We start from the raw sequence: 24,836 nt of genomic DNA on the forward strand, positions 1-24,836 counted from the left end.
GGTCTCACACACAGCGGGTGGGCTCATGTTCTCTGGGTCAGAATGTTCTAATGAGTTTATTCAGCCTCAGTGGGTCGTGACTTCACACCCAGTCTGGGAAGGGGAGTGACTTAGTGTGTCTGTGTTCAGACTGTCCCCCTCATAAACCTTCTAAATATGATTTGTTTTCTCATTAGATTTGATAGCTCAAGGCGCTCAGAACCTTGTTCAGTACTCTGATGATGGGTTAAAGGGGGAGTACTTTTTCGTGATTTTTTTTTTCATGTAAACTGATCCCCTACTATTATTAGACATGACTTGGGGGGTTTGGAGGCTGTTTGCAAAGGATTAATGTACACAACAGCTGCAGCTGCGGGTCTGTTGGAAGGGCATCGCTGCCTCTCTTAATTGCGCTGATCTGAGTGTCAGTAGCATCTGTGTGTCCTATCCCGTTTCTGGATTCAATAACTACGCAGAGCTGGGGTCAAAGAGCTGTGTAAAGACTGTCCGTTTCCAAAGAATACGTCTTAAAATGAACTGAACGCAGCTTTGCTTGTCCATTTTGAATGAGATCTGATGTCTCTGCATGAAATGGGGAAAGGCTACATGTCTTGAGCCACAATAAGTTTTAAAGATTTCTGAACTAAAAATGGAGAAGCTATTTTAACTTGTCATTTTGATGGTGATATACCTTTTTTGTTAAATGCATTGCACATTTCGGTAATGTGTTTAGCCTTTTCCCACCATATCTCTTCAAATCACTTCAGGCCCTATTAACTGTCTGAAGGTGCCTTACTACATGGTTATAAGCTGTTAGTTCAGTAATAACATAATGATGAGTGATGAGGAATTCTCAGCGGGGTGTGTGTGTTCCCCCCCCCAGCATGACGGAGCAGCAGGTGGACCCCCCCCCCTCCCTGTCCCAGCTGCTCAGAGAGACCTACCTGGCAGAGGCGCGCGCGCACCAGAGACACAGCGAGGTGAGTCGATCTGACTCCTCCTCCTCGCGCCGCCTGGTCTATGGCGCCCTCAAGGGCCGCGCGGAGGAGCCTGCGGGGCGGGACGACCCCCAGTTCCCCGACCTCTCAGCCTTCCTGAGCCAGGAGGAGCTGGATAAGAGTGTGAACCTGGCGTGCCAAGCCATCGGACATGACCCCCACGAGGAGAGGGCAGAGGGCAGGGCAACCCTCACCTCCTCCACCACCACCCCCTCCGCCCCCTCTCTCACTAACCCCTCCCCCCTCTCTCTCACTAACCCCTCCCCCATCTCTCTCACTAACCCCTCCCCCCTTTCTCTCACTAACCCCTCCCCCCTTTCTCTCACTAAACCCTCCCCCCTTTCTCTCACTAACCCCTCCCCCCTCTCTCTCACTAACCCCTCCCCCCTCTCTCTCACTAACCCCTCTTCCCCCTCTCTCACTAACCCCTCCCCCCCCTCTCTCACTAACCCCTCCCCTCCCTCTCTCACTAACCCCTCCCCCCCCTCTCTCACTAACCCCTCCATCCCTTTCGCTGCCCAGTCCTCGCCTCTGGCTGCCCTGTCTCTCTCCCCCTCTGTCCTGCCCTGTGTCCAGCCAGCCCCAGAGAGAAGAGACCCTCCTCCGGCCCCCTCCATGTCCTCAGCAGACAGACCCACGCACCAGCCCACCCTGCAGGACAAAGCGGTCAGGACCAACCGGGCCGCCCGGACCCTCGAGGACTTCAACATGGCGGCCAGGAACACGTCGTACGGCCCGGAGACCCAGTCCAAGAAGGAGTTCCTCAACAAGGCCGCAGACTTCATCGAGGAGCTGTCGTCTCTCTTCAAGGCCAACAGCTCCAAGAGGGTCCGACCGAGAACCTGCAAGAGCCACCGCAGCCGGCACCAGAACAAGACCCAGCCCGACGGTTCTGCGTTCTCCCTGAGCACGGATGACAGGGAGAGACCTGTTGTCCCTGTGGAGATGGAGAGGCCTGCTCCTTCCTTCAGCTACCAGCCTGAGGTCCAGGTGGACTCGGCCGGGCTCGGCCACGCAGGGTCCAGGGAGCTCCCCGCGCCGGACAGCAGGCTTCCAGAGGACCGCTACGACGCTGTGGACATGACGGAGGCCGAGGCAGAGAGCCCTGCCCAGACAGAGAGCGTCTACGAGCCGCCACAGTTCATCCACAAGCTGAAGAGCAGGGAGGTTCCAGAGGGCAGCAAGGTCCAGCTGGACTGCATCGTTAGAGGACTCCCCATCCCCGAAGTCCGGTAAGACAAAACAAACGTTCCCAACCCTACTGCACGCTACCTGGTAGACCACACCTCAATGCTAGTGCTTTAGTGAGTATACAAACAAAGTTGTTAGTACTTCAGTTTGTTTATTGTTATTTATATTTTATTGTGGTTATCAAGCCATCTGCACTGTTCTGTTCCCTGCATGTTAGTACGAACACTTTGAGTCACTATAAAACGATTAAATATTGAAATGTAATCCATAGTTAAATATTGAAATGTAATCCATAGTTGGTGAGTTGATGAGTAGTGAGTCAGAGTGGCCAATCGGCACGTGACCCCTGAAAACTATGACAGGATCTTGCTCCGCCCACATTATGACATAGTTGACAGGATGATCTAAAAGGAGGAATGACAGCTAAAGGAGTTGAGGGTGAGTGATGCGTATTGATACAATTTAAAGGTGACACAGTTTTGATTTGAGGATGTGTTTTACAAACCTAAAATAGCTCGATATAAAGTGTTTGGTTTAAGCTTGTTTGGTTTTGAAATAGGCTACAGTGGCGGTTACCCCTGGATGTCCAGAAGAGCCAAGTCTGTGTTGTTATGATCAGATTAACTTAGATCCTGGTTTTCATTTCAATATGGCAAATATAGCTCTGAACATCCCTGGTGCCTGTGGGAGTGCCCCCAGCATACCGAGTGACCCCTGGGTTCATAGAGAGATCCACGTAAACAAAGATAGTGAAGCAGATCTTGAACTTAAGCATGTGTTGGTCAGAGATATTGACAGTAAATATCTATGTGAGGTGTAAGTTCAGGCAAATGTTGCTTTTTTCTTTTTAATAGAGCTTGTCTGACAAACAACGCCAGCAAACAGCTGACACCGAATGCTGTGTGTGTGTGTGCGCGTGTGTGTGTGTGTGTGTGTGTGTGTGTGCGTGCGTGCGTGCGTGCACGTGCGTTTGGTCTAGGTTATATCCAGAACATTAGATCATCCTAGTGTCGGTCAAAATTGTGCCGCATTAAATTAATGTCAGTACAGGGTTAGGGAACAACTTACTACTACATACAAGATGATGCATCAGCGTTGCTGTTAGTCACGTGAGGACAGAATGACACCTCTTCTCTAATGTCCCCAGAACATCAGAGGAATGTTGCAGGTTGAACAGGTGTCTGGGTGGGACGATGAAGGCGGGAGTCTTGTTTGAATTGAAAGACAAACTTAGTGTCCCTCCGCTGTGAGAGGTCAGTCTGAGAGCCTCGAGGCTACCGGTCTCTCTGGACATGGTTCACCTACTGACCGGTCCCTCTGGACATGGTTCACCTACTGACCGGTCCCTCTGGACATGGTTCACCTACTGACCGGTCTCTCTGGACATGGTTCACCTACTGACCGGTCCCTCTGGACATGGTTCACCTACTGACCGGTCCCTCTGGACATGGTTCACCTACTGACCGGTCTCTCTGGACATGGTTCACCTACTGACCGGTCTCTCTGGACATGGCTCACCTACTGACCGGTCTCTCTGGACATGGTTCACCTACTGAAATGTCTCTCTCAGCCCTTTCTAGACAGCTCTGGCTCTGAGCTCGTTACTCGGGTCTGATAATGGAATCGCCGATGTTGTTGACAGAAAGATGAAAGTGGAATTGGGTGAGACATTCCATGTCCTGCTTGGGGTTGTTTAAGTGTTTTAGTGTTTAATGTCTGTGTGTGATGCTCATGGTCACAGGGTCTGAATGTGTCATGTCACTGTAGTTTCTCCTGGAATATTAGTGCTATTAATGTGCCCAGCATCATCATGTTCACATATCTCAGGGTTTAGTGTCTGTGGTGCGTCAGGAGATAGTATTATGCGTGTTCTTAGTCTATGTTTAGCGTTGTGCGTGTGTTGTGTGTTTGTTGTGCGTATGTTGTGTGTGTGTTGAGCGTGTGCGTGTGTTGTGTGTGTGTATTGTGCGTGTGTTGTGTGTGTGTTGTGGTATGTTGTGCGTGTGTGTGTTGTGCGTGTGTTGTGTGTGTGTTGTTCGTGTGTTGTGTGTGTGTTGTGCGCGTGTTGTGCGTGTGTGTGTGTTGTGTGCGTGTGTTGTGTGTGTGTTGTTCGTGTGTTGTGTGTGTGTTGTGCGTGTGTGTTGTGTGTGTGTGTTGTGCGTGTGTTGTGTGTGTGTTGTTCATGTGTTGTGTGTGGGTTGTGCGCGTGTTGTGCGTGTGTGTGTTGTGTGTTGTGCGTGTGTTGTGGTATGTTGTGCGTGTGTTGTGTGTGTTGTGCGTGTGTGTGTGTGTTGTGTGTTGTGCGTGTGTGTGTGTTGTGCGTGTGTTGTGGTATGTTGTGCGTGTGTTGTGTGTGTTGTGCGTGTGTTGTTGTGCGTGGTGTGCGTGTGTTGTGTGTGTGTTGTGTGTGTGTGTTGAGCGTGTGTTGTGTGTGTGTGTTGTGGTATGTTGTGTGTGTGTTGTGTGTGTGTTGAGCGTATGTTCAGCGTGTGTTATGCGTGTGTTATGCGTGTGTTGAGCGTGTGTTGTTTGTGTGTGTGTGTTGTGGTAGGTTGTGTGTGTGTGTTGTGGTATGTTGTGTGTGTGTGTTGTGGTATGTTGTGTGTGTGTTGTCGGGACGCCTGGACAGGGGGGGGTCCTGTCTGCTACGGGGGTCCAGAGGGAAAATAGAGTTGACAGGTGCAGAGAGCAGCTCAGCTCCTCGATCACTCATAGGTTCAGATTAGAGCCTTACTCATTAGAAATGACATGCGTTGCCAGATGGAACATAGGCAGAACATTCCAGTAACGCACGTACCCCAGTGCCAGGCTCAGATCAGCAGAGGGGCATTGAGGGGATGTTGGATAGTAGATTGTGTTTTTTGATACCAGGACTTGAACCACTTCTTCTCAAAGCATATCTTGTAGGACAACCCACAGAAGACCTTTGGTATGAGCTCAGGTATCCTGACGTCTTTATATATCCTCATGATATTGACTCAAGTGGTTTGGTAGGGAATCAGACGTGGCCTATTTCATCTCATTAGCTTGAAATCAGACTTATTTCAAGCTCATTTGCTCATTCTGAGACAGGTGTAAGGGGCTGTTTGGGAGCTAAATCTTCTATTAAGTCTAAATGAAAAACCTTGAGTGATGGGCCATGTGCTTTATACAGACTTTAGCTGAGCTCCAGATATACATGGGGCGTAGAGGTGTACAGTGGCACATTAACTCCTGCCCAAAGGTTTATAGGATATATCTGAGCATTACTTCATCCACCCAGAAAAGACCTGGAGGACACAGACACCGAGGCTTGTGGAGTCCACTGAACGGGATTCACTGTTTGTTCAGCTGTAACCCAATAGGTAGTGAAGTTTGTGCCCTGCTTATCACACATGTCCTCTCATCATCAGTCATTCTAGCCGCGTGTTACTGTCAGCGAAGGCTTGTTCTTTCCCAGGGAAAGGGAGAACTATGGGGATGTGCTTCCAGGTTGGTTTAGCTTCCTTTACTGGCAGCCCTCCAGGAACGCTGAGGGACTGAGAGAGACGCTCTCTGTGAAGAGTGTTGGTTGTGAAGGCTGTGAAGAGTGTTGGTTGTGAAGGCTGTGAAGAGTGTTGGTTGTTGTTTAACGCAGGTGGTTCTGTGTGTTTAACGCAGGTGGTTCTGTGTGTTTAACGCAGGCGGTTCTGTGTGTTGAACGCAGGTGCTTCTGTTTGTTGAACGCAGGTGGTTCTGTGTGTTGAACGCAGGCGGTTCTGTGTGTTGAACGCAGGTGGTTCTGTGTGTTTAACGCAGGTGGTTCTGTGTGTTGAACGCAGGTGGTTCTGTGTGTTTAACGCAGGCGGTTCTGTGTGTTTAACGCAGGTGGTTCTGTGAGGGAAAGGAGCTGGAGAACAGCCCTGACATCCAGATCCTGACCGACGGCGAGCTGCACTCTCTGATCATCGCCGAGGCGTTCGAGGAAGACACAGGGCGCTACTCCTGCTTCGCCTCCAACGTCTACGGCTCAGACTCCACCTCTGCAGAGATCTACATCGAAGGTGACCCGAGTCTGACCCTCCCACGGACCTCTCCTCACACTAGGGTTGCAAATTTCAAGGAATTTCATTCATCGATAACTGTTAACCTCAACAAACGATAGTCGATTCAATGATAAGAACGTCCCGCGCTGGACTGCGCTTTGCTTGCTTCATTTTTGCGTGTTCTTCCGCTGTGTCGTTGAAATTTCCCGGCATCCCAATTAGCCTTCACTACATGGCGTGGCGCCTTCATGTGCAGTCAGACCTTTAATCATGATTACATTTCACGCAACTCCCGTTGATAACATTCGTTCCCCACCAAAAAGTTCTGTTCCATTAACAAGCGATTAATCGAGTAACCAAATCTTACTTGAGTAAATTCTTAGCGGCAATTAGTCGATTAACTATTAACATCCCTATTTCACATGCCTTGTTTTTGTCGAGCTGGTCGATTCTACGTCAAGGATCCGTCAGGGGTTTAATGGACCTTTGTGATGTTTGCAGGTGCCTCCTCCTCAGACTCAGAAGGGGAGCAGCATGGTGGCCACGTAGCACAGTGAGTGTCTTTACTCTCACACACAATGGAGCTGAAAGACAGTAGAATGACAGTAGAATGACAGTGACCTGGTCCTTCTCCCCTTGTAAACCCAAAGGCAACCAGCCAGGCCAGCCCAGTCCGAGCCCCCGGGGGCCGGCGCCAGGGAGGGTGTGGGCGTGGGAGAGGCCCCTCCTCTTCTCCCCCCCGTCAGCCCGGAGGAGGAGCCGCAGCAGCAGGGGGTCCCGTCCCAAACAGCCAGCCCGGTGACCACAGCGTCTCCACTCGTCCACGGAGCCGCCGCTCTGCTTCCTGTCCCGGACGCCTCAGCCGCACTGTCCAATCAGCTGGGCTCTGCACTAGTACCCGCCCAGGAAGTGACAACACCCTTACCTGTCCATGTAGTTCCTCCTCTGTCACCTGTGGATACAGAAGCTACCCCTGCACCTGAGCAGGACAAGTCAGCACCGGCGGAGCCGCCATCGTCCACAGCGCTACCCGCCCTGACCACACCCCTGACCCAGGAAGTCTCCTCCGCACCCCCGGGTCACCTGGCTCCCTCTCAAACCGAGGTAGTTACCGCTTGAGGTCTTTATGATTGATTTGATAGTGTCACTATGTCACAATGTCACTCGATACAGTGTACAGTTTGATACTGTAAAGGAATAATGTAAGTGTAACTTTATGTTTTCTCTTTATTCCTGTGTCCAGAGTCAGTATTCCAGCGAGTCCTGTCCTCTTGGACTAGACGGGGGTCCTATCATGGCTGCCCCTGTGTTCACAAAGGTAAACCACTGCCCGTCAACAACTATTCAATCCAACATTCTGAATTCATCACATCAATAGTTGGAATTATCCAAGAAGATGCATTCATAAAATGTCTGTCACTTCCTGGTGGTATCTATATCTGTGCTTTACTCTGGGGAGTTCTTTACATAGCCGCCCCGGAATTGAAGCCAATTCCAGAACCATAAAGGACTCCCACCATCATTCCCCTTCAAGTTCAGGGAGTACAACCAGTCGTGATACTGGTCGGGTGAAGGTTTGAGCGCCGACTTGAATGTCCACGGACCGGACCCTACCATCCTGTCCAGGTGTGGTTGTGAGCACTCGACCCACAGGCCATGAGGCCTGTGGCAGTTGGGGGTCGATGATCAGAACTTTGGTCCTTACCGCAATGTTCCGAACCTCCTTCCACCACTTCCCCCTGGTTTGTAAACTGGTTAAGTAGTCCCTGATGAACCTTGCCCAGAAGTGGTCCACCAGCATCTGGCTATGGCGCCACCTACGGCGTCCGATTAAATTGCTGTCGGCGAACATGGCTTGTGGCAGGGATGCATCTTGCCGCCCCATCAAGAGCAGATTAGGAGTCACTGGATCAGGATCAGATGCAGCAGCGGAGAGGTATCCAAGGGGCTTTGCGTTAAGAATTCCCTCCACCTCGATAAGGACTGTCCAAAGCATCGTGTCTGACAGTCTGGCTCCCGAGGACCACTCGCAGGGCATTCTTCACAGACTTGATCCCGCGTTCCTAAGCACCACCGAAGTGTGGGGCCCCGGGAGGATTGAACCGGAAGGTGATTTGCTGTGTTGCGAGATGTGCTTTGAGATCTGGTTACATGGCTTGGAAGCACTCTTTGAGCTTGCGATCCCCTGCTCGGAAATTGGTGCCTCGATGTGATAGGATCTCCCAGGGTTTACCCTGTCGGGATACGAAGCGGCGAAGAGCTAGGAGGAATGCATCCATGTCCAGACTCTCCAAGAGATCCAGATGCACACAGTGTGTAGTCAGGCATTTGAACAGGATCCCCCAGAGTTTTTCGGTACGACGACTGTGACTGATAGTGAATGGCCCAAAACAATCTACACCTGTGGACCAGAAAGGTTGTTTGTAGAGCCATAATCTTGCTGGGGGCAGGTCGGCCATTTTCGGCACGTCTGGTGAGGATTTCCATTTGTGGCACTCTCTGCAGGAGTATTGGTGCTTGCGGATGGCCGCTCTCCCCCTCAGAACCCAGTACTTACGCCGCAGCTTTCCATACACTTTCTGGGCCAGGAAGCAGCAGAGACTCGTCATAATGCTTAATGATGAGCTGCATGGTAGGATGCTTGGGGTCCAGAATAATCGGGTGAATCAAATCAGGATCCAGGTCTGGAGACCGTCGTAACCTGCCCCCCACTCTGATCAACCCGAGTTCTTCCTCAAGTTCTGGCGACAGTTGGAGGAGTCAGCTCTTATTTGACAGTGGTTTGTCCTTCCCAAGGGCGTCAAGCTACTCTGGGAAACTGTCTGCTTGTGCTTGCCATAGCAAAACGACCTCGGCCGAGATCTTGTTAGAGGCATTGGCCACTTTGGTCATGGTTTGCTCCATAGCAGTCAGGAGTTATTCCCAGCTTTTATACTGAGAGGGATCATGGGTGGTAGGACTGTCCACGGACAGAGACAGACATTGCACTGATCTTGCAGACTTCTTCAGTTCAGTGTTCTCGGTATCTACCTGGGAGAAGCATGAGGCCTCAGGAGAAACTGGCCAATGGCTTTCAGGCTTCTTAAGGAAAGAGGGTCCCGTCCCCCATCGATTTGGTTGAGCCAAGTCCTGCAGTTTTTTTTTACCTCGCGTCAGGTCGTCTGCTGGGTTGTTTGAGCTGTCGACGTACCTCCATTCCTCAGATGCCGTGACATCCTGGATTTCGGCGATGCGTGTCCCGACGTATACCTTATAAAGGCAGGACTCAGACTTCAGCCAGGTTAGGACAGTCGTAGAGTCACTCCACAGGACAGTCTGGGTTAGCGGCAGAGTGAGCTCAGCCTTTAGGGTCGAGGCAAGTTGTGCTCCCAGCACTGCAGCACTGAGTTCCAGCCTAGGCATCGACATTTGCTTTTTTGGCGACACCTGGGAACGAGCCATGACGAACGCCACATGGATGTGATTCAGGAAGTCATTGACACAGAGATATGCCACGGAGCCATAAGATCGTTCAGAGGCATCACAGAAGACGTGCAATTCCCTCTCCACTCCACGTTGATCAGCACAGGAAGACATATAGCAACGAGGCAGTGTGATGCTCGAGATGTCTGTCAGCTCCTGCTCCCACTTTGACCACTGCTCGGCCAGGTCTGATGGGCTGATTCATTCCAGCCTTGTTTAGTCTTCCACAAGTCCTGTACCAGCACTTTAGCTCTGGTGGTGTAGGGTAGAAGGTACCCTAAGGGGTCATATTGACTGGCCAATGTGCGGTAGATGATGCGCAATGTGGGAATTCCGGTGGGTGATACACAGTGCTTGTACCCCAGACAGTCTGGAACGCAACTCCACCGCAACCCCAGTGTGGATTCCTGGGGGTCGACACCTGTCTGGGAGAGCCAGAGGTCAGAGGTGACAGACTGAGCCTCTGGGGGAAGGTGCTTCACCACCTCAGGGTCGTTGCTCGCCCACTGGCGAACCTCGAATCCCCCTCTGGACCATCCAACTTGGTGACGTACTTCGCATCCACCAGTTTCTCTATCTCTAGTTGGTAGAGCGGGTCGTTCAATGATCGAAGGGTCAGTGGTTCGAATCCCAGCTCCGACTGTCCACATGTTGAAGTGTCCTTGAGCAAGACATCTAACCCCAAATTGCTCCCAATGAGCAGGTTAGCACCTTGCATGGCAGCTACCGCCATTGGTGTGTGAATGTGTGTGTGAATGGGTGAATGAGAGGCCATTGTAAAGCGCTTTGAGTGCCACTAAGGTGGAAAAGCGCTATATAAGTGCAGTCCATTTACCATTTTGAGTGAAATAATAAATATTATTTACTCTGGCCCCACAGTCTCTGTTGGTATGTATATCTATCTATATATATTTCTGCTTCTCTCTGACCCCACAGTCTCTGGTGGTATATATCTATATCGGTGCTTCTCTCTGGCCCCCCAGTCTCTGCAGGACGTGTTGGCGCTGGAGGGCCAGCTGGTGGTGCTAGAGAGCCGTGTGAAGGGGATCCCGTCCGCCCGGGTGAACTGGTACAGAGAGGGGGTCTCCATCCAGGACTCCCCCGACTTCAGGATCCTCCAGAAGAGTAGGCTTGTGTCCAAGCGCAGAACGCCATTCTCCCTGTTTACCTACTCTGATCCTTTCTCTGCTTGTTCTATCGATTTATGAGTCATTAGATATGTTTTATTCATATTCATTTATATTCCTATGATGTCCAGAATTTGTCATTCTCACATATTATATTAATAAACATATTCAATATTTAATGAAATATGTTTGATTCATGCTTTACTAAAGAATAGTTTATACTGTACATTGTCTATGCAAATGACACCAAGCGCTATGCTGTTTTCTTCTTGTCTTTTTCAGAGCCTAGATCCATGGCTGAATCAGGTACATATTACACTCTTATTTAGATCCACAGAACTGGCTGATGGTCGTTGCTGATTGAGCAGTTCTTCTACATGCGATGGTGTGTGCTTTATAATCGTGGACACCCTCCCTCTCTCTCTCCTGAGATGTTTACACAGTCTGTAACTTCCCCTCGTCTAACTGCTCTGAACATACGCCAGAATGTGTCTCCTGTTTCTGGACCATATAAGGCAGCTTCTCCACCTGGGTCGAACATCCTGGGCTCAGAGCGTTTCTGAGTCTGGGCCACTGGGAAGAACCACATTCATTAGAAACAACTGCTCTGCAGCAGCTCGGACCTTTAATGTCTGACTGAGATGTGTTGTTATTCCACTGTTTATTAAATATCAAACAATATTCTTTTGAATTCTCATGTTTTGTTCCCTGTAGAGGAGATATGCACGTTGGTCATTGCTGAAGTCTTCCCTGAAGATTCTGGAACGTTCACTTGCACTGCGAGCAACAAGTACGGGACCGTGTCCAGCATCGCGGCTCTGAGGGTCAAAGGTAACGTCTCTGATCTACAGTGAAAGATAATAAAAATTCAACAAATGAAATCTATAAGTTGAGATGTCCATCTTTCTGAACCTCACTAGGGAACGACCCTCGCAGCAACCATGTGAAAGGTCAAGGCAACTTTATAGAGTCCAGCCAGATCCCAGAGGCCTCCTCACTGGACCTCTCAGTCCCTCAGTCTGAGCCCCAAGTGACCAACAACATCAAGCCCCACTCCAGCACCCTGCGTCTGGACCCCCTGAGCACCAGCACCCTGCGTCTGGACCCCCTGAGCACCAGCACCTTGCGTCTGGACCCCCTGAGCACCAGCACCCTGCGTCTGGACCCCCTGAGCACCAGCACCCTGCGTCTGGACCCCCTGAGCACCAGCACCCTGCGTCTGGACCCCCACAGCTCCAGCATGCTCCGTCAGGACCCCCACAGCGCCAGCCTCCCCTGCCTGGACCCTCTGGGCCTCAGTAGCCCCCGCCTGGGCGGCTCTCGTAGCGCCAGCACCCCCCGTCTGGACCCCCTGTACCTCAGCACCCTGCACCAGGACCTGCCGGGCCCCGGCGCACGCTGGCCAGACGCCCACAACAGTCGGGACGGACCCTCGTTTTACAAACCCTTCTCCGGTGCGACGATGGAGTCCCAAGGCCCCAGCCTCAAGAACGACCTGGACGATTCTCGACCTCCACCTGAGCCTGCCGCAGGAGGGACCGCTAAAGTGGACGGGACCCCCAACCACCAGAACGTGACCCCCACCGTGGTGCCTCTGCCGGACCCCCCCGCCTCATCATGCCTGAAGTCGGGGGTCCGGGTGAACCACAGGGAGCCTCGCTCCACCTCCAGGGTGGGCCTCCGCGTTCACTTCAGACTGCCCGAGGACGAGGAGGACGAGGAGAGTGACGCATCCAGCAACCAATCACATGAGGACCTGGCTCTGGCGTCAGCCAATAAGGAACCACCACCAGTGCGGGCCAAACCCAAGCTGTAAGTATGGCCAGAGAGTGGACAGTCTGCAGGGATAGTAGTCAGAACGGCCGGCCAGGCGTTAAACCGTTCCTCAGTGGACATGGCGGCTCCCCTACTGTTTATACTCTAGTTAAACACACAGGGAGAGCAGACGAGGTCTTGGCTCCGTGGTCCTTAGCTTGATGCAGTAGGTCTGGTTTGGTGGGCTGGTTTTAGAAAGGCAGCTCCGGGAAGGTGGGAGGGTCATTCTAGAGCTCTGGTGGAGCTGCTACACCCCAGTCTGCATCCGACTGCTGGACACGTCTGGGCTTAGATATGTGGAGCTTCCAGCTGCGTCAGAGGAAAGATGAGGAGCTCTATATGTAAGTGCACTTCTGATTTTGGGCAGGTAGGAATCTTTGCTCACTGGTGTTTGTGTGTTTTATTTCAAGAGGTTGGATGATACTTCAATTATTATCGGATGTTTTGCATGGGTGTAGTCAAGTTAGGCTATTAGAAGCAGTGTTAATTCTCTGTTTTTGGCATACTGTAAGTTTATAAGCTGAAAGTGGGAAAAGTCTGCTACTGTAGATGGAAGCTGAGCTTGGACGGTGTTTAATTTGAACGCTCCCATAAAAGGGCAAACAATTCGCCTGAAACTCTCGTTACTTCTAGTGCGACACAGTGTGCTGTTCAACTATCTGACACGTTCAGGATCTAAATGAGAACCCAGAGCACACAGCGGAACCTTGTGTACATTTCTCTCCGTTTGTTTTGCTCCCTCATTGCTCAGGGACCCGGTCCAGCTCCAGCTGCTCCACAACCAGGTTCTGATGGAGCAGCAGCAGGAGGGGGATCCCTCGGGCCAACAGGAGGCCTCTGCCTGGCCCGCCAGGACCCACCACCACCACCACCACCAGGCCCAAACCCACCAGGCCCAAACTCACCAGGCCCAAACCCAGCAGGCCCAAACCCAGCTCCTCCACCAGGCCCAAACCCAACCCCTCCACCAGGCCCAAACCCAGCTCCTCCCCCAGGCCCAAACCCAGCTCCTCCCCCAGGCCCAAACCCAGCCCCTCCACCAGGCCCAAACCCACCAGGCCCAAACCCAGCTCCTCCACCAGGCCCAAACCCAACCCCTCCACCAGGCCCAAACCCAGCTCCTCCCCCAGGCCCAAACCCAGCCCCTCCCTCAGACTCAAACCCAGCTCCTCCCCCAGGCCCAGCCCCAGTTCCAGCCCCCCCCCTCCCCACTCACGCCTGTGTCCCTGCAGAACCCCGCCCCCACACCCATACTGGCTGCCTCCGCCCCTCCCCTGAACCCCACCCCTGCACCTGTAGCGAGCGCTGCCCCTGCACTCTTACCAAGCGCTCCCTTTGCGCCCCTAGTGAACTCAGCCCCTGCTCCTCCTAAAAGCTCCCTGCCCTCCGCCCCCCGGCTAAATATAGCCCCCGCTCCTCCCATGACCTCCCCTCCCCCCGCGCCTCAGCTGAGCACCGCTCCTGCACACCACCCCAACGCTGGTATGACCAGCACACCCACCTCCACCCACCTGAACACTATCCACGCCTCCCACCTGAGCACCAGCCACGCCTCCCACCTGAACACCATCCACGCCTCCCACCTGAGCCTGGCCCCCTTCTCCCTGCCCCGGGGCCAGCCTGCCCCCCTGTTCAGCTCCCCCCCTGCCCCTCACCTCAGCACGGCCTCGTTCAGCCCCCCCCCCGGCCCCCACCTCAGCGCGGCCCCCGCGGCCTCCCTCAGCTCCATCCCCGCGTCTCTGAGCAAGGCTGCCCAGTCCCTTCAGAGCTCCTCCCCTTCCCCCATGCTGAGGGCAAGCCACGCCTCCCTGATGAACCTGGCGCCCTCGTCCCAGAGCTTCAACTACGTCCGGCCCAAGGAGTTCATCGCTGCCCAGAGCCTGTCCCCCGTTAGGAGTCCGTCCCCCACCGAGTCCCCCGTCCCCCGGCTCAACGAGCTGGCCGCCGAGCTCCACGCCTCCCTGGCGCCCTCCCCTGGCTCCGCCCCCTTCTCTCCTCGGGCCCGGGTCCTCGCCACCAGGGTGCTGCGCTCGCCGACCAGCCCGCCGGCCTACGTGACCTCTCCCACCCTGGTGTCCGCCGCCTTCCTCACCTCGGTGTTCGCCCTGCAGCCTCACTCGCCCCCGCAGGCCTCGTCCCCGACCTCCAGCAGCTCCACCCCCAGCCCCATCCAGAACCCCGTGGCCTTCCTCAGCTCCGTCCTTCCCTCGCTGCCCGCCTCGCAGCCCACCAACGCCATGGGCCTGCCCCGTAGCGCCCCCGCAGCGTGAGTCCTCCTCCTCCTCCCTGCTCTCCTCCTCCTCCTCCTCCCCCCTGCTCTCCTCCTCCTCCCTGCTCTCCTCCTCCTCCTCCCTGCTCTCCTCCTGCTCCTCCTCCTCCCCCCTGCTCTCCTCCTCCTCCTCCTCCTCCTCCCCCTGCTCTCCTTCTTCTCCTCCTCCTCCTCCTCCCTGCTCTCCTCCTCCTCCTCCTCCTCCCCCCTGCTCTCCTCCTCCTCCTCCTCCTCCCCCCTGCTCTCCTCCTCCTCCCTGCTCTCCTCCTCCCCCCTGCTCTCCTCCTCCTCCCTGCTCTCCTCCTCCCCCCTGCTCTCCTCCTCCTCCCTGCTCTCCTCCTCCTCCCTGCTCTCCTCCTCCTCCCTGCTCTCCTCCTCCTCCCTGCTCTCCTCCTCCCCCCTGCTCTCCTCCTGCTCCTCCTCCTCCCCCCTGCTCTCCTCCTGCTCCTCCTTCTTCCCCCTGCTCTCCTCCATATCCGAATTTGCGACGAGGAAGTGCGAGTTCATGCGGTGTTTTATTTAATAATTCCTAGTAGCAAGTCGCAATTTGCACCTCCCAGTTATAAACGAACGCACCATTATTATTGTCTTATTATTGTCATTCTTGTTTTATCTTTGCACTTTTTCTTACTCGTCGTCACTGTAAATGAGGGCAACCTCGGTATTGAGTTGAGTTGAGTTCACTGGGCTCAGCCGGGATGAGGTTTCTAGAACGGGCTCAGCCAGGATGAGGTTTCTAGAACGGGCTCAGCCGGGATGAGGTTTCTAGAACGGGCTCAGCCGGGATGAGGTTTCTAGAACGGGCTCAGCCGGGATGAGGTTTCTAGAACGGGCTCAGCCGGGATGAGGTTTCTAGAACGGGCTCAGCCGGGATGAGGTTTCTAGAACGGGCTCATCCGGGGATGAGGTTTCTAGAACGGGCTCAGCCGGGATGAGGTTTCTAGACCGGCTCAGCCAGGGATGAGGTTTCTAGACCGGGCTCAGCCAGGGATGAGGTTTCTAGACCGGGCTCAGCCGGGGATGAGGTTTCTAGAACGGGCTCAGCCGGGATGAGGTTACTAGAACGGGCTCAGCCGGGATGAGGTTTCTAGACCGGGCTCAGCCAGGGATGAGGTTTCTAGAACGGGCTCATCCGGGGATGAGGTTTCTAGAACGGGCTCAGCCGGGATGAGGTTTCTAGACCGGCTCAGCCAGGGATGAGGTTTCTAGACCGGGCTCAGCCAGGGATGAGGTTTCTAGACCGGGCTCAGCCGGGGATGAGGTTTCTAGAACGGGCTCAGCCGGGATGAGGTTACTAGAACGGGCTCAGCCAGGGATGAGGTTTCTAGAACGGGCTCAGCCAGGGATGAGGTTTCTAGAACGGGCTCAGCCAGGGATGAGGTTACTAGAACGGGCTCAGCCAGGGATGAGGTTTGTAGAACGGGCTCAGCTGGGGATGAGGTTTCTAGAACGGGCTCAGCCGGGATGAGGTTTCTAGAACGGGCTCAGCCGGGATGAGGTTACTAGAACGGGCTCAGCCGGGATGAGGTTTCTAGAACGGACTCAGCCGGGATGAGGTTTCTAGAACGGACTCAGCCGGGATGAGGTTACTAGAACGGGCTCAGCCGGGATGAGGTTTCTAGAACGGGCTCAGCCGGGGATGAGGTTACTAGAACGCGGGCTCAGCCGGGATGAGGTTTCTAGAACGGGCTCAGCCGGGATGAGGTTTCTAGAACGGGCTCAGCCAGGGATGAGGTTTGTAGACCTGCTCAACTCAGTGACTGCTACTGAACCAACGTGTTTTACGCAGGCCTCCGCAGGGCATCCTGAAGAAGACGCCCCGGGTCCGTCTACAGGCAGACGACTTCATCCGGGACAAAGACTCGCTCATCCAGGACTTTGAGAAGAAGCTTCGCTTCAAAGACGAGACCTCGCGTTCCGGACAGCAGGTACTGGATATCTCTCAATAGAGATGATATCTCTCAATACAGATGATCTCTCTCAATACACATGATCTCTCTCAATACACATGATATCTCTCAATACACATGATCTCTCTCAATACACATGATCTCTCTCAATACACATGATCTCTCTCAATACACATGATCTCTCTCAATACACATGATCTCTCTCAATACACATGATCTCTCTCAATACAGATGATCTCTCTCAATAGAGATGATCTCTCTCAATACACATGATCTCTCTCAATACACATGATCTCTCTCAATACACATGATATCTCTCAATACACATGATCTCTCTCAATACAGATGATATCTCTCAATACAGATGATCTCTCTCAATACACATGATCTCTCTCAATACACATGATATCTCTCAATACACATGATCTCTCTCAATACACATGATATCTCTCAATACACATGATCTCTCTCAATACAGATGATCTCTCTCAATAGAGATGATCTCTCTAAATACACATGATCTCTCTCAATAGAGATGATCTCTCTCAATACACATGATCTCTCCCTACTGTCGGTTTGCCTGAATATGCATCTAAACAAATGCATACATACAGTATCTGATGTAGCTTGGCCTGGAACCAGTGAATGATCTCTAAACCAGTGAATGATCTCTAAACCAGTGAATGATCTCTAAACCAGTGAATGATCTCTAAACCAGTGAATGATCTAAACCAGTGCTTGACTCTCTGGAGGTTTTGAAAGGACAAGTGGAGAGACTGCATGGTTGATTCTCACTTGTTTCCTGTTTGCTCTCATACAGCATAACCCTCACATTCAGCTGCTCTGAGGGACCAACGTCTCCGATCTATCAACAGTTCAGACTCTGAGACTCTGAGCTGAGAGGGAATGAATACATTCAGACTAACCCTGAGATCCATCACTCCTCCTCCTCATCTTCACCTGGGACAGCCTGCATCTCAAACACACACTACTCACTCATTAGTGCATCTCAAACACACTACGCACTCATTAGTGCATCTCAAACACACACTACGCACTCATTAGTGCATCTCAAACACACTACGCACTCATTAGTGCATCTCAAACACACTACGCACTCATTAGTGCATCTCAAACACACTACGCACTCATTAGTGCATCTCAAACACACACTACTCACTCATTAGTGCATCTCAAACACACTACGCACTCATTAGTGCATCTCAAACACACACTACGCACTCATTAGTGCATCTCAAACACACACTACGCACTCATTAGTGCATCTCAAACACACACTACTCACTCATTAGTGCATCTCAAACACACACTACGCACTCATTAGTGCATCTCAAACACACACTACGCACTCATTAGTGCATCTCAAACACACTACGCACTCATTAGTGCATCTCAAACACACACTACGCACTCATTAGTGCATCTCAAACACACTACGCACTCATTAGTGCATCTCAAACACACTACGCACTCATTAGTGCATCTCAAACACACTACGCACTCATTAGTGCATCTCAAACACACTACGCACTCATTAGTGCATCTCAAACACACACTACGCACTCATTAGTGCATCTCAAACACACACTACGCACTCATTAGTGCATCTCAAACACACATTAGTCACTTATTAGTGCATCTCAAACACACTACGCACTCATTAGTGCATCTCAAATGCACACTACTCACTCATTAGTGTCCTTCACCCGATCACTAACATGTGTGAAGTGTCCATCATAGTGTGTCCATTAGTGTGTGTGTGTGTGTGTGTGTGTGTGTGTGTGTGTACGCTGCTGTTCATCATTCATCCCTATCCTCTCATAGAAGCCGCCTTATGAGGGGAGGTCAGCGAGCACACCCCTCGGACCAAACATTCCTGCTACTGTGTTTAACTATGACGAGGTACCATGACCTTTGACCTTCCCTCCCTCACACACCACTATGCTCACCGAGCCGTCCCAAAGTATGGATACTGTTCAGTCCAGATATGGTTAATGGTTCTAATCATTTCAGCTTTTGTCAACTAATATCACATGCATGAATAATTCAGAACTAGTTTTGAGTAGGCATAGTGTAAGTCTATCAGACACAAACGTATTTCCAGCTGTTGTCTGTGTAAATGTGTCAGAACCGTTTCAACAGAATATTCCATTAGAATTATTGTCTTGTTTCCTAAAAGAAAAGCCTGCTGCCTTTATTCCCTTCATTTGAGTTCAGTTTACTGAATTAGAAATAAAGAAGTCAATTGTCATCCTCCCCGTTTTATCATCTGGATTTCCAACCCGTGTCTCCAGATGTCTGTACATTCCAGAAACATCCATCATCTGCACCCATGTTCATGTTAAATATGTGATATTAATTATTATGACTTCAGTCCTAAAGGAGAAAACAGTAGCCCTTAATTATGCAGGGTTTTCACTTCGTACGTAAAATAAAAGACCTGGCTATCTGTGTTAGTTGGTCTTGGAAATATTTCCTGCAGTTTGGTGATTGACTTGTCTCTCGTAGACAGCTGGACACAAGATGAGGGTCTGCGTTTCCAAGACTAGCATTTTACAATTACAATTTGTTTTTGATCCTCATTGGGTTTGTTCTGATCTGGGCAGCAGAATAAGTCCAATGACACCCAGAGAATGATGGCTATTGCATGGCTGTTGTGAAGGTTTAAACCCACAGTCTGGGACGTCCATGTCCAGTATGAGGTGACAGGAACTACAGATTGTGTCTTAAACACAGTGGTGAGGTCAGACAGGCCGAGCCCTAGACTCAATAACAGTGAGTATGTTTGAGTCTCGGGTCAGGACTGTGTCCAGGGAAACTGGTCCAATAAAATGGTGATGATATAGTCTGATTCCTCCTCAAAACCCATTCTGGTCCAGTATGTGTTTAGCTTCTCTAGGTGAATAGGTCTCCTTCACATTCAGAACCTGTTCCAGGTCCATTTATACGTTTGGGGGACCGGCGTTATTTCCAGCCATTTTATTTGCAGCATGTTGTTAAATCAGTTTCATGGTTCATGTTCTTTGCATGTGTGAACATCTCAGTGCTTCCCTGACTTGCTGAGTGCTGAACTTAGACGAGGCCGTTGTGATGGCGCTGACGTGGTGGCTTCCTGCTTCCAGGAGTACAAGGTGTCCAACTTTGAGCAGAGGCTGATGAGTGAGATCGAGTTCCGTCTGGAGCGCACGCCGGTGGAGGAGTCGGACGACGAGGTGCAGCATGACGAGATTCCCTCAGGGAGGTGCATCGCCCCCATCTTCGACAAGAAGCTGAAGAACTACCGAGCCATGGAGGGGGTCCCCGTCACCTTCTCCTGTAAAATACTGGGGATCCCCATCCCCAAGGTGAGAGAGCAGGACCTCATGAGCGTACTAAACAGACTAGTCTGTGACTTCATGGAGCGTACTAAACAGACTAGTGTGTGACTTCATGGAGCGTACTAAACAGACTAGTCTGTGAGTTTATGGAGCGTACTAAACAGACTAGTGTGTGACTTCATGGAGCGTACTAAACAGACTAGTCTGTGAGTTTATGGAGCGTACTAAACAGACTAGTGTGTGACTTCATGGAGCGTACTAAACAGACTAGTGTGTGACTTCATGAAGCGTACTAAACAGACTAGTCTGTGACTTCATGGAGCGTACTAAACAGACTAGTCTGTGACTTCATGGAGCGTACTAAACAGACTAGTCTGTGACTTCATGGAGCGTACTAAACAGACTAGTCTGTGACTTCATGGAGCGTACTAAACAGACTAGTCTGTGACTTCATGGAGCGTACTAAACAGACTAGTGTGTGACTTCATGGAGCGTACTAAACAGACTAGTCTGTGACTTCATGGAGCGTACTAAACAGACTAGTCTGTGACTTGATAAATGACGACTAGTGATGATTCATGACATGTGCTCCCTGCGTGTCTGTTAAAGGTTTACTGGTTCATGTGCTCTGGTCCCTGCGTGTCTCTTCAAGGTTTACTGGTTCATGTACTCTGGTCCCTGCCTGTCTCAAGGTTTACTGGTTCATGTCTTCTGGTCCCTGCGTGTCTCAAGGTTTACTGGTTCATGAGCTCTGGTCCCTGCGTGTCTCTTCAAGGTTTACTGGTTCATGTCTTCTGGTCCCTGCGTGTCTCAAGGTTTACTGGTTCAAGGACGGGAAGCAGATCCTGCGGAAAAATGAGCATTATAAGAAGCTCAGGGAGGGAGATGGAACTTGTGCTCTACACATCGAGTCCACGATCAACGACGATGATGGCAACTACACCTTCATGGCGTCTAACCCCCAGGTACAGGACGTTAGCTCCTCCCACACACACGCACGCTGCCTGAGCTGCTTCACCTGGAAACACTCTCCCCCCATGGCTCATTCTGATTTGCGGTTTAATACCCCCCCAGGGACGAATCAGCTGCTCCGGTCACTTGATCGTCCAAACGGGTCCCGTCCGAAACCGTCTGACCCCCATGATTCACTCTCAGAGGTGAGCAGGACTGAGTGAGCGCTGCGGACAGCAGGGCTGAAGAAAGGTTAAAGGTTAAAGTCCCAATGATTGTCCCACACCCGCGTGTGTGAAATGTGTTCTTCCCTGGGGGAGCGGTGAATCAGTTGGTGATCTAACCCCCCAATTAACACCCTTGATGCTGAGTTCAAGCAGGGAGGCAGTGGGTCCCCTTAGGGTCCGTCTACAGCATGAGGACCTAGATCAGCTCACACCGCTCAAGATGGTGGCGACAGTTTCATCTTACACAATCTTATACAAATAAAGCTTTGATTGATTGATTACACGCACGTCAGACAGATTAAGCGGCCATACAAAACCTCAAATCCACATTCGATCTTGTAGAATTTATGATGACAGAACCACACCAACAGTTACATCCAGTCAGAGCATATAGAAATACTTTATTACTTTATTATATTACTATAACTTTTCTATATGACTTGAATGTGTTGTGCTCAATCTGGCGCCCCCAGGGTGCGGGCCCGGGTCCAGGAAGTGGAGGAGGGGGGAGAGGGGACCCAGGAGCGCTTCTACCGACCTCACTTCCTCCAGGCGCCAGGTGACATGGTGGCGCACGAGGGACGGATGTGCAGACTGGACTGTAAGGTGGGTGAGGGGACAGGTCGGGTGGGTGAGGGGACAGGGTGGGTGGGTGAGGGGACAGGGGACAGGCCAGACTAAGGGGGGTGAGGGGACAGGGGACAGGCCTCATCGGATGGAATAAGAGAATCATGGGGTTTTTATGTGTGTATACAGTTTCATCATTCTGAAAACATCTTAAGTGTACACGCTACTTTTAAAACATCTTAAGTGTACACGCTACTTTTAAAACATCTTAAGTGTACACGCTACTTTTAAAACATCTTAAGTGTACACGCTACTTTTAAAACATCTTAAGTGTACACGATACTTTTAAAACATCTTAAGTGTACACGCTACTTTTAAAACATCTTAAGTGTACACGATACTTTTAAAACATCTTAAGTGTACACGCTACTTTTAAAACATCTTAAGTGTACTTAAGCTACTTTTAATTGAAAATGCTGTATTTGGTTCAGTAAACGATCTGTTTTTTTCCAGGTGAGTAAGTAAATAAGCCTTTTTGAGAAGCAATGTTTCTGGGGCCTAGTGGCCCATAGGGCAGGAGCCTATCTCCTGTTTCTGTAGCGTGAGGCAGCTTGATGGACAAGCCCACCCCTAGCCTAACCCTAACCCCACCCCCTGGACATGACGCTGACCCTAACCCTTCTCCAGGTGAGTGGACTTCCGAACCCGGAGCTGATGTGGCTGGTGAACGGCAGGCCCATCTATCCAGACCTCTACCACAAGATGCTGGTGCGGGAGAACAGCGTCCACTCGCTGGTCATCGACCCGCTGACGCAGAGCGACGCGGGAACGTACACCTGCATCGCCAGCAACAAGGCTGGACAGAGCTCCTTCTGTCTGGAGCTGAGGGTCGTGGGTGAGGCGTTGTTCCAGACCCTTCTCTGGGTTCACGGCGCGGCGGCTACATGTTCTTACTGTACATCAGAGGGCACGACAGATACAGGCGGCACGGCGAATAGAATAGAAATAGAAATAGAATAGAAATAGAATAGAATGTCTTCAGGCGGTACAGTGAATACCTGATCACAGATCAGTCTAAAGGGCTGTTGACCGGTGTTGCACTCAGCTGAAGGGCAATGTCCAGACGATGTCCATGTTTAATTGTTAATTAATTAATTGTTAATTTAATTGTTATTAATTGTGTTTAGCGGCCTTAACACTACGCCCAGGGACAACAGTCGAAAATCAGCTTTAAGCTAATACTGACATATTTATAGTCATGTTTTGAATGTGTGCTGTTGATTAATATGTCCCTGTACAAATAAAACCATGAATGTGTCCCGGCAGAGAAAGAGATGAAGCGGCCGCCCCAGTTTGTGGAGAAGCTGCAGAACACGGGCATCGCAGAGGGCGCCCCCGTCAGGCTGGAGTGCAGGGTGGCAGGCATGCCCCCGCCCACCATCTTCTGGAAGAAAGACAACGACACCATCCCTCACACCAAGGACAGAGTCACGTCAGTTCCTCACACCCTCCCAAACCGCTACACCATCTGCTACGGTGTCACGGCACAAATGATGACACCGTCTAACGTTTCATGCGTGTTGTTATTGCAGCATGCACCAGGATGCCACGGGATACGTCCGCCTCCTGATTCAGCCAACCAGGAAGGAGGATGCTGGTTGGTACACGGTGTCAGCTAAAAACGAGGCTGGTATCATATCATGCACAGCTAGACTAGACATCTATGGTGAGTATTATGTACGTATCAGTCCAGCGCCAACCAAGTCTTTATGAGCAACGTCCCAGTCTGGAGGAGGGAAAGCGCCTCTCTAATCCCAGCATGTCTGCGGGCTCCAGCCCAGTGGCACCAGCAGGTCCCTGTTCCCCTGAAGAGGAGTGGGCGGGCGGGGAGCCGCTACGCTGCGCTGAGCGGTCAGGGCCTGGACCTCCGGTCAACCTCCCCCACCTCGGACCCCGGACCCTTCCTGTTCTCCAGCTCCCCCGAGGAGGCGCAGCTGGAGAGTGACGAGCTGTGAGGAGGAGGAGGAGGGGCCATGCTGGGGCACGCGCACACACACACACACGCCCACGCATACACACAGACGCACAAACACACACCCGCGCATACAAACACACACACACACACCAAGTGTCGGAAACCTCTACCCCACTGTCCTTCCTACACAGAATTTAGCATCTCTGTCACCCTCTGATGGTTAATCTGGTAGATTATCTATCTGATGGTTAATCTGGTAGATTATCTATTTGATGGTTAATCTGGTAGATTATCTATCTATCTGATGGTTAATCTGTGAGATTATCTATCTATCTGATGGTTAACCTGGTAGATTATCTATCTATCTGATGGTTAATCTGGGAGATTATCTATTTGATGGTTAACCTGGTAGATTATCTATCTATTTGATGGTTAATCTGGGAGATTATCCATCTATTTGATGGTTAATCTGGGAGATTATATATCTGTGGTGGTGAGGAGGCTCCAAGCAGATTGTCCTGTGATTTATCCTGTGATGTGTGATTCATCAGATGTGATACATTGAAATTAGAATAAGGAACAATGTTAGATGTCAAACTGTCAATCTAATGCTGTGTTTGTGGCCATTCCTCTCAACCTGAATCATTTGAAGCGTCTTATTCAAAAAACAACAAAAACAAGACAAACATGAAGTCTTAGTTCATGAGCCACCACTGAGGTCGTCCAGTAGATCTGAATTATTAATATACATTTTTCTACTTTATTTTACAGTAGCTTTATGGTGAGATTGTAGCTGAATGATGATATATTTTCACTGTGTAGTTCAACTTGTTCTTAATGCTTAGTAAATACAAACATTTATTCGCTACAGTATGGGTTTTCTAGTTTCTTTTGATGTTTATATTATAAGATGCATACATTGTTTAATAAACCAATTGTTATGTATACCAAAGAAAGAAAAGATGTAAAGCCATTGTAAAAAAAATGATCATTTTTTAAAATTGGTTCTATATTTGGATTTGA

At 51.0% G+C, this 24,836-nt stretch overlaps 1 protein-coding gene across 1 annotated transcript; it reads left to right on the top strand.

Annotated features, from left to right (window-relative positions):
• Nucleotides 1-863: 863 nt before the first annotated feature.
• mypn (myopalladin) lies at nt 864-23,853 on the top strand (the record flags this gene model as incomplete). The annotated part of the gene is made up of 22 exons (XM_084461357.1): nt 864-1,160; nt 1,554-2,209; nt 6,015-6,190; nt 6,674-6,725; nt 6,823-7,276; nt 7,416-7,490; nt 10,618-10,759; nt 11,044-11,067; nt 11,476-11,592; nt 11,682-12,573; nt 13,328-13,706; nt 13,809-14,842; nt 16,635-16,773; nt 18,601-18,678; nt 19,899-20,120; nt 20,909-21,058; nt 21,168-21,250; nt 21,745-21,877; nt 22,526-22,733; nt 23,165-23,330; nt 23,431-23,564; nt 23,675-23,853. 22 exons carry the CDS (start codon nt 864-866, stop codon nt 23,851-23,853), a joined length of 5,790 nt encoding a protein of 1,929 aa, XP_084317483.1.
• Between the last annotated feature and the right edge of the window lie 983 nt (nt 23,854-24,836).

This window comes from Borostomias antarcticus (assembly GCF_949987555.1).
Source record: "Borostomias antarcticus genome assembly, chromosome: 2".
Classification (NCBI taxonomy): domain Eukaryota; kingdom Metazoa; phylum Chordata; class Actinopteri; order Stomiiformes; family Stomiidae; genus Borostomias; species Borostomias antarcticus.